At 41.5% G+C, this 16,581-nt stretch overlaps 1 protein-coding gene across 4 annotated transcripts in view; it reads right to left on the reverse strand.

The window, feature by feature from the left end:
- FIG4 (FIG4 phosphoinositide 5-phosphatase) overlaps window positions 1-16,581 on the reverse strand; it is a 165,743-nt gene that overhangs the window by 83,679 nt on the left and 65,483 nt on the right. For all 4 annotated transcript variants that reach the window (XR_014064459.1, XM_081526720.1, XM_081526721.1 and 1 more), the window contains 6 exons: window positions 16,270-16,370; window positions 13,094-13,256; window positions 12,570-12,667; window positions 3,771-3,904; window positions 2,392-2,508; window positions 362-407 (listed from right to left, as the gene is read on the reverse strand). Coding sequence is in view for 3 of the 4 variants with exons in the window: in XM_081526720.1 (XP_081382846.1) it covers window positions 362-407; window positions 2,392-2,508; window positions 3,771-3,904; window positions 12,570-12,667; window positions 13,094-13,256; window positions 16,270-16,370 (659 nt within the window). In the remaining variant the exon portion in view is untranslated. The remainder of the gene's footprint in view (window positions 1-361; window positions 408-2,391; window positions 2,509-3,770; window positions 3,905-12,569; window positions 12,668-13,093; window positions 13,257-16,269; window positions 16,371-16,581) is intronic.

Here is a 16,581-nt window from a genome sequence, read left to right on the forward strand (position 1 = left end):
GGTGGATTCTTTACCAGCTGAGTCACCAGGGAAGCCCAAGAATACTGGAGTGGGTAGCCTATTCCTTCTCCAGCGGATCTTCTCAAACTCAGGAATCGAACCAGGGTCTCCTGCATTGCAGGCAGACTCTTTACCAACTGAGCTATCAGGGAAGCCCCCCCAAAAATCCATGGGCCATTACTATTTCAGCCACACATCCTTTCTAAGAGTTAAACACTAGCTGTAAGGCATTAAAACTTGTTCTCAAATGATTAATAATGTTGCATTCAATAAGAAGTATCTCCCTCCATGGTTGCTTTCAGAAAACATCACACACAGTGGATACAGATTCTGTTCATTATTAACACAATGTCATCTATACCTGCAGGCGACCAGTGGGAATCACGCATCCTCCTAGTTCATTCCACCTGTGTTTAAAAATACATGCTTTAATTTTAAAATATTTAATAACATAATCTATATTCATATTTGGTACTAGCTCTTTACTAAGAATCAAAGTAATAGGGCTGAACGCCCCTGAATAATCAGTTGATTCAGTTTACTTTCTCAGGTAAATGAATTTGCAAACAACAGAGATGGAATGCTACCCATGCTCTCCTCAAAGGGAGGCCAGGAAAGGAGCATCTTAACCTGCTCCAGCCCCACGCACTAGCATTTTGTCACCCACATTCATCCAAAATCTCTTGCTTTAGTTTAAGCCCACTTCCTGTTCGGTCTCTATAAACACAAATAATAATTGCAGATCAACTTTATAATACAATCTACCAGGCCTGCTCCTTCTCCCCTCGACTTTAGGAGGTTCTACTTCCTCCAGCTTTTCTTCACGGAGTTTTGCTACAGTCCTTTCATTGTTTTTACAAACTTCTTTATTACTTTCCTTCCCACGTGTTTTCTCCATGTGCCAATGAAGGCATGGGGAAATATTCTAAGTACTATGTAATGACATTAATCTTTTAATTATTTAAAAGAAGGTGCAGTGCAGAAAAAGAGTTAACACAGCAAGCCTGACTGCTATCCTCAGAAAGGCCCGCTTACAAGGCTGCCCCGTGGCTGGCGCCGGGAACTTTTTCATTATTCCCCGAACAGACAGGCATGGCTCACGGTGCCTAAGCTGTTTGTAGAAACAACGTGGTTTGCTGAACAGCCTCTCCTTCTGGGAGCCTGAAATTTTGGTAGCTGCCAGACAGAGCTGCCTGTGGGACCACTTCCAGTAAAAACCCTGGCACCGAGTCTTTAATCATTTCCCCTGGTTGGCCACACTTCACATTCCCTGTCACAAGTTGCTAGGGGAATTGAACATGCTTGGTGTGACTCTAGCAGGAGAGGACTCTGAAAGCGAGTGCCTCATTTCCTCTGGACTTTGTCCCATGTGCTTTCTCCCTTGGCTAATTTTGCTTTGTTTTGATTGTTCATAATAAATCACAGCCAGAGGACAACAATACACTGCGACCCCTGAGTTCTCTTAGGAAATCACCGAGCCTGGGAGGAGTCTTAGGGACCCTGGTCACAGGTGCCCTGAAATTCAAACTATAACAGAAGGATTACTTGCAAAGATGTACACATTAATAATTAGTTAGGTTGGTTTTTTTTTCTTGCTTTTTGCACGTTTTTTCTTTACCACTATAGCTAACTTTGTTAACTGAAAATAAAATGCTGGAAATACATATACTGGTTCTTTAAAGATAAATTAAGCACAGATGCTTGATCTGAAGAAGCTCACAAAGTAGTAATGAAGAAAGATTTGTGGGCAAATAACTATAATACAGTGATAAATTTCATTAAAATGTTAGTATAGACTGGTCTGACTCTTTGGGACCCCATGGACTGTAGCCCACCCGGCTCCTCTGTCCACAGGATTTTCCAGGCAAGAATACTGGAGTGGATTGCCATTTACTTCTCCTGGGGATCTTCCTGATCCAGGGATCGAACCCAGGTCTCCTGCAGGCAGATTCTTTACTGTTTCAGCCACCAAGGAAGCCCCAATGAAGAAATATCTGTGAGCAAATAACTAATACAGTGACAAATTTCATTAAAATGTTAGTATAAATACTAAGCTATAGACGGGTGCATAAGAAAAAATTTTCCTGCTCCTATTTAATACTGAAACACAGAATTCATTACAGAAAGTTTTATTTTACAGAAATACTTTATGTAACATTTATTCTAAGAAGCAAGAGATTCTGTGGCTTCCATCTCAAGGTATGTAGTTGCCAGGAGAATCTCCCACCCTCATGAATGTTCATTCCACAGACATGTGGGCAGGGTGTCATCTCCCCAAAGGAATCAAGTCATCTATCTTCCAAGGAGTACAAACTGCTCATGTCTAGAATATTTTTTGTCTATAAGAGCTAACTTCTTGATATCTTTTAGGTTTTAAAACACCATACGTACTTTTCATCTGGCCGCAGAATGCTACAGTAAGAATCGGGGCGGTTCACAAAGAAGCCTGTTTTCTTCACCACACTTTCTGCAATCACATTCAGGCGATCTAGAACATTACACAGCTTGCTGAGAGCAAGGAGGAAGAGGAAGAGAAGTGAGAAGGGCCCAGCTCTTAACACGCACCTATGTTTACACCTAAAGGAAAGGCTACAGTAATGATACTTGGGAATGTAATTTTTTAAATCTCTGGTTTGTACTCAATAGGGACATTTTAAGAATTAATTTCTAGAATTAGGTGTACTCAATAACTAGCAAGATTTGGCACAAGAAAGGCCTGTAACTCAATAGCAACTGTTGGCAAGCCTTAAACTTGGCACATGGCAACCCCCAGCAAGAGTTTTTCCAAAGCCTTTCACTCCCCAAGAGTGGAGTCAGTGAAGTCGACACACAGTCATGAAATGTGAAGAGAGCACAATGTTCAGTGCGGTTTCGGGAAGAAAACACTGTAAATAAATTACTATGAATGGCACCGACCAGTAACCAGGCTTATACTCTGGGAAAGTGTGTGTGTGCGTGTGTGCACGTGCATGTATCTAACTACATAAAATGATTCAGAGGAAAGTACAATGAGTCAAGTGCAAAACAATACAGTGACATTAAGAAAATGAGAGAGACCTTGATGTGAACCTAGTGTTTGTATGATGCCCAGCAAATGTGTCAAAGGACAATGCAAGGTTAATGAGAGTTCCTTGGAAGAGATGAGTTTTGAATCAGAACTTGACGGTAAGAGAGGTGGGAAGGCACCCTGGTGGGTAGGGAGGAGGGGTGGAGGGAGAAGAAGCAATAGGAACCAAAGGTCCAGAATTGGACCTCGGCCGCTACACTGGAGACAGAACGTGACGGTTAGCTTTTCAGGAGCAGAATAGCCCTGGCAATAAAGAAGCAGTTATTACATTCTGGAACCAACCAGATGTTGGGGCTTTCACATTACACCAAGGGGTCTGGATTTACTATAAATGGTCGGGAGTTAGTGCTGGTTCACCCACGAGTGAGAACATCTGAAAGTGGCGTCTGAGAAAGGAATTAATAGGGAGATAGAATGAAATAGAAAAAAAAGGTGAAACTAACACCTTTGAGGAAAAGCAGCAGAGGAGAGGTGTTCTGAAGTCACTAGGATACTTCAAAGAGAATTTGCAAATGGTAAAAATGGTGGACAAAAGAGTTTGATCAATTAATTTAAGCCCTCTAATTATACACCAGCAGTTAAACAGCCCCTCAAGCAGATCCACAAAGGAAAATAAGAGTAACTTTACGGGGAAGGTCGCTTCCTGCTACTCTACATCACAAGAAGAGGAAAACCTAACCAGACAAGGGGAGCATCCGCTCACCTTTTGGTGTACTTGGCCATGTCCCACGGAATATAAATAATCGTGTGCTCGGGAGGCAAAAACTGGTTGAGGTAGGTCACAGCAGCTACAAGCTCTTCACTCAGAATTCTCTCATGCTTCCTTTTTTCTCGTTCCTTTTCCAAAAATTAAACATCGTCAGTGTTCAAACTGCCTTAAATTGGAGGAACAGACTTTTAACATAACTTTGCCACGAAGGCAAGACAAAAAGATGAAGTGCTAAATATAAAAAAAATGAAACCTACCTTATTAAGGTTAAAATAAATGCAAATAAATATATACGCCACTGAATTATGATCAACAGATAATGAGCACTAAAGACTCAAGGAGATCAGATTTCTTCCTCGTAACCTCCTAAAGTCCCAACAAGTCCAGCTCACCCTACACAGGCCTGTCCTACACCCTCCACACCCCAGTGAGGAGAACTCCCCAAAGGCCAGAAGAAAGGACCCCTAAGCCCCAGCCAGCTAAGGACCAGACAGAAATCAACTGGGCTTGGATGGATAATCCCCAAACTGGCAGAGGGGAAAGCGCTTTCATAGCCTTCACATGCTTTTAAACCTGACTCATAAAACCCCCTGGAGGTAGCCAAGGCAGCCTTGTCTTCCCCTTTTACACTGTGGCTGAAAGCACTGAAGCTGAGAGGCATGAACGGGACTACATCTTAGCGGTCCACCTCCTCACCTGCCTGCTGTAGCTCTGGAGAGACCACACTGCCTCCCATTCAAGAGGGGCTGGTGCGTTATTACTCAGCTGTGAGCTTGGAGCTCATTCTCTGCCTCCTACCAGCCAGACGGCCTCGGCGAGGCTCTCAACTTTCCTGAATTTCCTCATCTATAAAATGGGTAACAGCAGCACCTCCCTTAAAGGATTAATGTGAGGTTTAAATGAGATGAAACATCATAATTTCTTATCAGAGCGAATGACGCATGGTAAGTATTAACACAAAACAGACCATTTGTGTTATTATTCTGATCAGGACTTTACTCAGAAACAAACATGCAAACAAAAAGTTAACTTGGCAATAGGGACTATTACTGGCATCAAGATAGGTCTACGCTGTTTTCAGCCATGGTGGTTACTTTTCAACTGTCATGAATTTAATTAGATAATCACTAAGGAAACAAAAGAAAATGTATCTATTTTGCATAACTGTATATATCAAATGGAGGAATTAGAGTTGATTAAGACCAGTGATAAATCAATTTGAGATGAACAAACATTAGCTCATTTTTACATCTGAGAAAATTAAATTACATACCTGGAATTTTTCTCAAAAGTATTTTAAACCAACTAGAGAAACAGAAAGTTTGTGAATTTCTTATGTCAAATCTGACATTTAAGGAGATGCAGAGGTAAGGTTATTTCATCAATCTTGGATCATCTCTATCCAAAGAACATGCGTTATGCACTTTCTGCCCACAGTGGATTAGTTACTGAATTGTTTAGTCAACTGCCTTTGGGCCACAGTCTCATTTAACAACCAGATGAAAACTTTACATATGCAAGTGACTTTGTACATCATTTCAAAGGGTTCAAAGATCCCCCCAATAGCATCCAAGGCCCCCAGATTAAAGTCCTCTGATGGACAATGACATCAGATCCTTGGTTGGCTTCCTATTAATCCTGAGCAGCAGCACTGACAGTGTAAGGATTCCTGCAAAACTTTTGTCAAGCAGTGTCTCAAGCTTAACACATGGTGGGGTAGGGGGTGGGCAGGAGATAGTTCACACACAGGACCAAAGGGAAAAATCAAGAAAGGTATTCCATTTCAGATACTTCATACAGAGGCAGAACAGTGACTGTCCCTTGATATGCTACACACACACACACACACACACACACACACACACACACACACGACACACTTTGACAAGTTAATATGGACTTCTTCCAAGTGAACTGAATAAACATCTTCTTCTATGAATAAAGTAACTGATGACAAAAACAATAGAACATTTTTTCTATTCTACAAAACAGCAACTTAAATCTCCACAGAATTTTCTAGTTTTTTTGTCAGGATCTTTATGACAATGAAATAATAAACAACAATAATTTTAAAATCTACTGACTGGCATTTAAATATTAAGAAGTAAATATTCGTTTGAGAAATCTGGGCAGGAACACTTTATAACCACATGTATCTGATATTATATTTTGAACCTGCATACTTAATAGAGAAATAGCTTATTTCATACATCATGAATCTCCATTTAACCATAGCTTTTAACCACTCTACAAGGACTCGGTAATATATGAAGAAAATTCACTAATTTAGGTTGACATTTATATTCTAGTGATAACTTTTTAATTTAGTGCTTCAGCAATAACTTATTTCTATACAAACAATATCTTATTGCCTATACATTTATTAGAAAATTGTTCATGAAGGTTCTTGTTAGTAGAGTTTTGCTTCTTGAATTTTTTTATGTTTCTTATAGCTACTGTGTAATATCAGGCTGAAGTTATGGATCATCCAGCTATTGTCTTATATTATTCTGAGTTGACAGTGAGAGAGATGAAATTTCTGAACTGATGTGAACAAAAGTATAAAAAGTGATGTATTTAATACTTGATTTATTTTACAAGTCAATCCCTGATTATTATTGTTATTATATTATATATAATAACATTACAGGAGTTTTGGGTGTTGGCAGTCATCTAACTGAAGCAGACCAATAATTTCCTAAGCCAAAGAGCGACAAAGGGAGAACTAAAGCTTCCTGCTTCACTGTCCACAGCTCCTCTCCTCATCACCTTCCTCCTATCACACACACACACACACACACACCCTGCTCCTTTGAATCCAGGCCCTAAAACTTCCTGCCTCACTGTTCACAGCTCCCTGCCTCATCATCTTCCTCCTCTGACACACACACACAGACACACGGCTCCCTTCCTCATCACCTTCCTCCTCTGACACACACACACACACCCCCCGCTCCTTTGAACCCATGCACTTAGTTCTATGGTCCTCTCCCAGCAACTGGCTAACAGTTTGCATCCCCACCCCACACTCTGCCTCCACTCTAGCTAGGCCATCATTCCCACCCTCACATCTCCAGCTCAAGCCATTCATCACAGGTAACTCCTCTGCCCTCACCATTTCTTATCCAGAACCTCTTTTATTTTCAGACAGCTTGTTTTAAACACCCCACCTAACAAGAACCCCAGTCCACTGACAGCTCTGCTTTCTCCACCACCCTCTCCATTATTCGCCCTCCTCCAGCTCAGGTTTCAGGGTCCGCTTCAATTAGACAACTGCCAACGCCACAAATGCCTACAATCTGTCTTTTGTGTCACACCTGTATGGCAAAACTAAATGAACCCCATTATCTACTTCCTGTGTGTGTCTGGGCTTCCCTGATAGCTCAGTTGGTAAAGAATCCGCCTACGATGCAAGAGACCCTGGTCCGATTCCTGGGTTGGGAAGATCCCCTGGAGAAGGGATAGGCTACCCACTCCCGTATTCTTGGGCTTCCCTTGTGGCTCTGCTGGTGGAGAATCCACCTGCAATGTGGGAGACCTGGGTTCAATCCCTGGGTTGGGAAGATCCCCTGGAGAAGGAAAAGGCTACCCACTCCAGTATTCTGCCCTGGAGAATTCATGGACTGTATAGTCCATGGGGTCACAAAGAGTCGGACACGACTGAGAGACTTTCACTTTCTGTGCTTATACCCATTCACTAGCACTACCAGGAAAAGTCAGGCAATAGCACAACTTAAAAAATCCTGGACTTTACCACCACCAACCTGGAATTTGCCCTTAGCATTGCCTGGAGGTCTCTGGTCAACCCATCCTCCCACATATATGAAGGCTGTGAAACTTCCACCGCCCTCAAACTTCCACTCTGAGCAGGTAATCTTCCCTCTGACCTTAAGGGCAAGTTAAAGCCATCAGGAGGGAAAGTAAGCGTATGTGCATGCATATACAACACACACACACACACACACACGCACGCACACGTACCCTTATGATTCTGTCCTCCCATTAAAATAACTCCTCCCTCCAGGTTTCAGATTTCCTCCTTTCCTCTCAAGTACATGATGCCCCTGATCATCCCTTCTCTTTCCTGTATTCTCTCCTCTCCTTAAGGATCTCAAACGGATCCTTCCCAAACACTTTTAAACACATCATTATGATCTCTTCAAGAAACAACAACCAGATGAAAATACCAACTCTTCCACATTTCTCACTAGGTGCTTCATTTCTCCAAGAGGATCAAACCAGTCCATCCTAAGGGAAATCAATCCTGAATATGTATTGGAAGGACTGATGGTGAGGATGAAGCGCCAATACTCTGGCCACCTGATGCAAAGAACTGACTCACTGGAAAAGACCCTCATGCTGGGCAAGACTGAAGGCAGGAGAAGGGGACAACAGAGGATGAGATGGTTGGATGGCATCACCAACTCGATGGACATGAGTTTGAGCAAGCTCCAGGAGTTGGTGATGGACAGGGATGTCTGGGGTGCTGCAGTCCATCGAGTCACAAAGAGTCGGGCACGACTGAGCAACTGAACTGAACTGAGGGAAAAAGTCCTCCTACAGCTCAGTCCATGTCACTCAGTGCCTCTGGTGTTGGGAACATCAATGAGCATATTTTCTGTCTTCATCTTACCTGACCTGTTAGCAGCCTTTGCCACTGTCAGCTGCTTACTTCCTTCATCACGAAACACACTTTCTCTTAGCTGTCATAACACAGCACTCAGCTGGTTTTCCTCCTACTTTTCCATTTGTCCTTTCTGACTCCTTTACAGATTCAGCCTGTTCTACCTAAACATTAGGAGCTGAAGGTTCTCAAGTCGAGACCAGAGGCTCTTCACTCTTCTCCCTTTATACCCTCATTTGGGCATCCTCTCTGCACCCATGTCTTCAAATATCACCAGGACTCAGATGGGTCATAATATCACATCTCAGCCCAGACCTCTCTCTCCTGAGCTTCCATCTCACACAGCGACCACCTACTTATCATCTCCTTTGACAGGACTCAATCCATCTCAAATCTCAACACATTCAAACCGCACTCACCACCTTCCCTCACAGAGAGTCTGTGTTCCCTGGCTCAGTGAGTGGCATTGCCACCCATTCACCTGAGTGAGCCAGAAACCTAGGGATCAAGTCTTACCCCTTCCTCTCCCTCATCTCATACCCAGCTCATCACTGAGTCTACTGCCTGTGTCCACTCCTTTCCACCTCTACCATACTACCCTAGCTGAGGCCATTACCCCTTTTCTGGATAATTATAACAGCCTATGGGGTCTTCCAACATCGACTTTAGTCTGTACCAATCCATTCATTCTCTACGTTGAGATCAGGATAACCTTCTCAAAACAGAAATCTGATCACCATCTTCTCAACTCTACAAAACCTTCAATGGTTTTGGAAAGTCAAGATAGGACATGACTCATTAACACACCCTACAAGGCTCTACAAGTCTGGCATAACTACCTCTTCAGTCTCTTCTCACAACAGGCTCTCCTGCCCGCATTCTCTGGGACCCAGTCAGAGAGGCCTTTTCTTCTTCAAACGCACCTTACGCCCTCCTGTCCCAGGAGCTTTGTACCTGCTGCTCTCTTTCCTCTTGGCCTTGGAAAGGCCTCTTCATTCAGAGGCATTGTACTGACTCATCACTTCTTCAGGGAAGACGTCTCTCCTGCTATAAGCTCTCAGAGCATCGTAACCCTGTCTTGGTACCTCTGCATCACTTTACCATCTCCTGTTAGACTGTGAGCCCAGAGAAGGCAAGGACTGTTTTTATGATTGCCTTGGCACAAGGGAAACCTTCAAAACTGTTAAACAGTGGCTTAAATGGACATAGGATTCCTTGGTTTCTAATTAAACTGAATTATACTTATTATAACTAATGATCTCGGTTATCCAGGTCATACAGTCAGCAAAAACAAGGCTGGGAGCTGACTGGGACTCAGATCATGAGCTCCTTATTGCAAAATTCAGACTTGAAGAAAGTAGGGAAAACCACTAGGCCATTCAGGTATAACCTAAATCAAATCACTTACAGTAGAAGTGACAAGTAGATTCAAGGGATTAGACCTGATAGAGTGCCTAAAGAACTATGGACAGAACTATGGACATAACACTGTATAGGAGGTGGTGACCAAAACCATCACCAAGAAAAAGAAATGCAAAAAGGCAAAATGGTTGTCTGAGGAGGCCTTACAAAGAGCTGAGAAGAGAAGAGAAGCATAGGGCAGAGGAGAAAAAGAAAGATATACCCATCTGAATGCAGAGTTTCAAAGAATAGCAAGGAGAGACAAGAAAGTCTTCTTAAGTGAGCAATGCAAATAAAGGAAAACAATAGAATAGGAAAGACCAGGTATCTCTTCAAGAAAATTAGAGATACCAAAGGGAACATTTTATGCAAAGATGGGCACAATAAAGGACAGAAACTATGAATAAAACAGAAGCAGAAGATATTAAGAAGAGATGACAAAAATACACAGAAGAGCTGTACAAAAAAATTCTTAATGACCCAGAAAACTATGATGGTGTGATCACTCACCTAGAGCCAGACATCCAGGAGCGCAAAGTCAAGAAGGCCTTAGGAAGCGTTACTATGAACAAAGCTAGTGGAGGTGATGGAATTCCAGCTGAGTTATTTCAAATCCTAAAAGATGATGCTGTTAAAGTGCTATACTCAATATGCCAACAAATTTGGAAAATCCAGCAGTGACCACAGGACTGGAAAAGGTCAGTTTTCATTCCAAATCCAAAGAAGAAAAATGCCAAAGAATGTTCAAACTACCACACAATTGTACTCATTTCACATGTTAGCAAGGTAATGCTCAAAATCCTTCAAGCTAGGTTTCAACAGTACATGAACCTAGACCTTTCAAATGTACAAGCTGGATTTAGAAAAGGCACAGTAACCAGAGATCAAATTGCCAACATCTGCTGATCACAGGAAAAATAAGGGAATTCCAGAAAAATACCTACGTCTGCTTTATTGACTATGCCAAAGCCTTTGACTGTGTGGGTCACAACAAACTGTGGAAAATATTAAAGAGATGGGAATACCAGACCACCCTGCCTGCCTCCTAAGAAATCTGTATGTAGGTCAAGAAGCAACAGTTAGAACCAATTTCAAACTAGGAAAGGAGTACATCAAGGCTGTATATTGTCATCCTGCTTATTTAACTTCTATGCAAAATACATCATGCAAAATGCCAGGCTGAGTGAAGCTCAAGCGGTAATCAAGATGGCCAGGAGAAATATCAACAACCTCAGATATGCAGAAGACACCACCCTAATGGCAGAAAGTGAAGAAGAACTAAAGAGCCTCTTGATGAAGGTGAAAGATGAGAGTGAAAAAGCTGACTTAAAACTCAACAGTCTAAACACTGAGATCATGGCAACTGGTCCCATTACTTCTTGGCAAATAAATGGGGAAAGAATGGAAACAGTGACAGACTTAATCTTTTGGGGCTCCAAAATCACTGCAGACAGTGACAGCAGCCATAAAATTAAAAGATGCTTGCTCCTTGGAAGAAAAGCTATGACAAACCTAGAGCGTGTATTAAAAAGCAGAGACATCACTTTGCTGACAAAGGTCTGTATACTCAAAGCTATGGTTTTTCCAGTAATCATGTACAGATGTGAGAATTGGACCATAAAGAAGGCTGAGCACTGAAAAGTTGATGCTTTTGAACTGTGGTGTTGGAGAAGACTCTTGAGAGTCCCTTGGACTGCAAGGAGATCCAACTAGTCCATCCTAAAGGAAATCAGTCCTGAATATTCATTGGAAGGACTGAAGCTGAAGCTCCAATACTTTGGCCACATGATACAAAGAGCCGACTTTCAGACAAGACCCTGATGCTGGGAAAGACTAAAGACAGAGGGAGAAGGGGGTGACAGAGGGTAGACGATTGGATGGTATCACTGACTCAATGGACCTGAGTTTGAGCAAACTCTGGGAGACAGTGAAAGACTGGGAAGCCTGGTGTGCTGCAGTCCATGGGGTCACAAAGAGTCAGACATGACCGAGTGACTGAACAACAACAACAAATACTTGTAACCAACTTCTCAGAATAATCTCAGATACCAGAAGGTTTGGCCAACTGCCATAGACATAATATAACAAAACACTTGTTTTTCATACTCAGGGTTTTCCTAGCCACAGAATGAGATTCCTCCATTTCATCTGGTTGCAACAGACACAGATAAAATTTCCTACCTGGTCTCCTACCCTCCACACCAGGCCTTTGACCTGGCTGCCTACTCATATATACAAGACACGCTGACCAGACAGTGTACTCTGACATGGAAGCACAGAATTATGAGACCAGGTCACCACTCTGTCCACCAGATTCCTGAGCCACAACTGCACCCCAATTTCTGAATATAGTCCTTAGATCCTATTACCACATATTATCTTGCCCAGCAGATCTTCTGGATTGTCAAGGGAAGTTACTCTATCAAGGCTAGCCTGTGGGTGTTTGATCTCCATGCTTCCTTCTCCCAGGTGTCCTGGAAACTGAGGCAGAATTTCGTCCATACCTAGTTCACCCCAGGAAATTAGAAGACAGACATGCTCATTCCTCTCTTTCCTAGGAAACCCACCACAGATTCTCTGAATTACCCAGAGAAGAGGCCACGTGGACTCTGAGGCCAAAGGACAGAGGTTCAGACAGTTCAGACACAGTTGAGTCGTCATAGCACGATCAACCCACAACCCTCTCCTCCTTTAAAGCAGGCTAGTTAAGCCCCTTCATGTTGTCCAGTGTGATCGAATTTCATAACCAAACAGAGAGCATGTCATACCTTCACTAAATTCAAGACAATGATGGGTGAGCCAAACCTCTGAAGCATCTGGTCAAAGTGAAGGGCAGCCACGTGGGCAAATGGATCTGCCTGATCCACTGGGAGGAAAAAACAAATAAGTACCAGAATGAAAATTATACAGCAAGAATAAAAGCAGCACAGGGTCTTGTTTCACTTTACAATGTTTATAGAAATGTAACTCAATTGATCTTCTGGTAGTTTCATGTCTCAAATTCCTCTTAAGCGTATCCTTCTTCATATATTTATTGAATTTGAACGATTCTTACATTTCTGAATAGAATTAATTATATTTACATATTTTAAAATATAAATAATTTTCTAGTGGCCAATATTAAAAATAAATGTATATAAGTTGTTGCATAAAAAAATGTCAGTAGTCCTGATTCTAAGTTATCTACTTTTCAGTACTAAAACTCCATGCTTTTATGAAATTTCTGTTGGCAGCAGTTTACCGTCTAATGTGGGTAAAGGAGAGTTACTATTGAAAAGACTGTTCCACTCACATGTAATAGGTGGCTTAGGCATCATAGTTGAAATGTCCTGTGACCAGTATAAGGGAACTGATCCTCTAACTTGTACATAAGAAGAATAACTTCCTGCAGTAAAAGACATGACAGAAGCATCGCAGAGTATTTGTTCCGTTTCCACTTCATTTGCAACATCACCCTAGAAAGAAAGGTGCATTTACAGATGTTTTATATTTTCAGAATTTTTTCATAGAAAAAATGTCAAGTACACAATGAACATATAATTCCTATTCTTAGGATATTTTAAAAGAGGTGAGTGCTGATCAATATTTGATGCACACATTAAAAAAGGAAAATCATTAAGATGCAACAAAGGAAGGCAATTAAAAATAGCAGAGAACAGACGAGGGAAAAATCAAATTAAATAGCTAATAATACAGGTAATAGAGTGCAGAGAAGGAGAGAAAAGGAAAACAATTACAAGATATTACAGGAGATTAGTAAGACCAGTGAAATATAAAAATTCAATTCTGAAGACCAAGCAGGAATGAAAGGACAAAAAGTAAGATTCAAATAAAATGCCTGACGGACAGAAGAAAAAAAATCTTGAGACAGCTTTACTTATAAAGTATATGAGAATGTAACAAAGAATAATTTTAGAGGCATTAATAACGTGCTTGTTTAATTACCCTCGATATATCCAAAACTACATAACAGAGCTGCAAAACGCTGTTCTTGTTCAGTGGCTCAGTCGTGTCTGACTCTTTGTGACCCCAAGGACTGCAGCTCGCCAGGCTTCCCTGTCCATCACCAGCTCCCAGAGGTTGCACAAACCCATGTCCATTGAGTTGGTGATGTCATCCAACCATCTCATCCTCTGTTGTCCCCTTCTCCTCCTGCCTTCAATCTTTCCCAGAATCAGGGTCTTTCCCAACAAGTCACTTCTTCGTATCAGATGGCCAAACTACTAGGGTTTCAGCTTCAACATCAGTCTTCCAATGAACATGCAGGACTGATTTCCTTTGGGATTGACTGGTTTGATCTCCTTGCAGTCCAGGGGACTCTCAGGGGTCTTCAACACCACAGTTCAAAAGCATCAATTCTTCAGTGCTCAGCTTTCTTTATACTCCAACTATCACATCCATACATGACTACTGGAAAAACCATAGCTTTGACTATATGGACTTTTCTTGGCAAAATAATGTCTCTGCTTTTTAGCACGCTATCTAGGTTTGTCATAGCTTTTCTTCCAAGGAGCAAGCATCTCTTAATTTCATGGCTGCAGTCACCACATGCAATGATTTTGGAACCCAAGAAAATAAAGTCTATCACTGTTTCCATTGTTTCCCCATCTATTTGCCATGAAGTGATAGGACCAGATGCCATGATCTTAGTGTTTTGACTGTTGAGTATTTAAGCCAACTTTTTCACTCTCCTCTTTCACTTTCATCAAGAGGCTCTTTTAATTCCTCTTTGCTTTCTGCCATAAGGGTGGTATCATCTGCATATCTGTGGTTATTGATATTTCTCCCACAATCTTGATTTCAGCTTGTGCTTCATCCAGCCCGGCATTTTGCATGATGTACTCTGCATATAAGTTAAATAAGCAGGGTGACAATATACAGCTTTAATGTACTCCTTTCCCTGTTTGGAACCAGTCCGTTGTTCCATATCCGGTTCTAACTGTTGCTTCTTGACCTGAATACAGGTTTTTAGGAGGCAGGTAAAGAGGTCTGGTACTCCCATCTCTTTAACAATTTTCTACAGTTTGTTGTGATTCACACAGTCAAAGGCTTTAGCATAGTCAATGAAGCAGAAGTAGATGTTTTCCTGGAATTCTCTTGCTTTTTCTATGATCCAGAGGATGCTGGCAATTTGATCTCCGGTTCCACTGCCTTTTCTAAATCCAGCTTGAACATCTGGAATTTCTTAGTCATCTACTGTTGAAGCCTCGCTTGGAGCATTGAGTATTACTTTGCTAGCATGTGAAATGAGTGCAATTGTACGACAGTTTGAACGTTCTTTGGCATTGGGATGAAAACTGATCTTTTTCAGTCCTGTGGCCACTGCTGAGTTTTCCAAATTTGCTGGCATATTGAGTGCAGCACTTTAACAGCATCATCTTTTAGGATTTGAAATAGCTCAGCTCAAATTCCATTACCTTCACTAATTTCGTTCGTAGTAATGCTTCTTAAGGCCCACTTGACTTCACACTCTAAGATGTCTGGCTCGAGGTGAGTGATCACATCACTGTGGTTATCTGGGTCATTAAGACCTCTTTCGTATAGTTCTTCTGTGTATTCTTGCCACCTCTTCTTAATATCTTCTGCTTCTGTTAGGTCCATACCATTTCTATCCTTTATTGTGCATATCTTTGCATGAAATTCTCCCTTGGTATCTCTAATTTTCTTGAAGAGATCTCTAGTTTTTCCAATTCTATTGTTTTCCTCTATTTCTTTGCATTGTTCACTTATGAAGGCTTTCTTATTTCTCCTTGCTATTCTTTGGAACTCTGCATTCAGATCAGTATATCTTTTTTTCTTAAAGCGACAGTTATAACTATGTTCATTGTTGATATGATTTTAAGAATGAATGTTGCTATATTAAGGCAGGATCAAAACCCAGTGTCTCGCTCAGTATATCTACTCGATCACACATCTGTGTAAGACTCCAGTTGTCTGTTGCAGAAAGAGACAAAACACTCAAAACACGCTACATGACCAAAGGCAGAACAGATGAATATGTTGTTTTTTTTCTAGGGATGAGCAGAAGAAGTCTGTCTTGAGCCAAACTAAAGCAGAGAGAAGTGAGTAAAGGGTTTCCAGGCCTTGCTTTACTCAGTTTTCTCATCAAGGATGCTTTTCCAAAGAGCGCTCCCCTTGGGAGGAGCATATTCCTTGGGTGGAGGTGCTTTGCTATTTTAGTCTCTTCACTAAATATGTACTGCATTTTTAAATCTATTACAGAAATGGCTCATCCTCCAAAACATTAGACATTTCATAACTCCCTAAGGCATTGCATAATGCTAAGATAGCTATTTTTCAGAACATCTGTACATTAGTCATATTCCTCACAAGTTTCAGAGACTCTAGAGAATTCATTATTCTCTTGATAATGTCCCAAACTAAGAAATTCAACTTTCTGAAATTCCACTTTGCTTTATCTGTCACCAGAGCTGAAATAAAAAGTTATATTGCTAGCAGCAATCTTACCTCACAGTTTGCACCTCTTTTGAGAAAACGGGTCCCAGCGAACTTACTGGATCTTCTAGCTATTAAAGTGACATACACAGGCCGTCCATAGATCAACAGCTCTTAGAAATCTAGTTAAAGCTGTTTAGCATTCATGACCATCATGCCCAACCAAGAGAATCATTCTACCTTAAATATATTTTGTCCAGTAGGTTAAAGAACACCAAAAAGCTCCACCCAAGAAATGGAACAGCACTGGGTCTAACTGCTCTTTCGAAGTATGCAGGTATTAAGGCAAAACTGAACCTCACTAACGAGTGCTTTCCATGAATG

This window comes from Giraffa tippelskirchi, chromosome 9 (genome assembly GCF_054371585.1).
Source record: "Giraffa tippelskirchi isolate mGirTip1 chromosome 9, T2T-mGirTip1v1.2.pri, whole genome shotgun sequence".
In the NCBI taxonomy this organism is placed as follows: domain Eukaryota; kingdom Metazoa; phylum Chordata; class Mammalia; order Artiodactyla; family Giraffidae; genus Giraffa; species Giraffa tippelskirchi.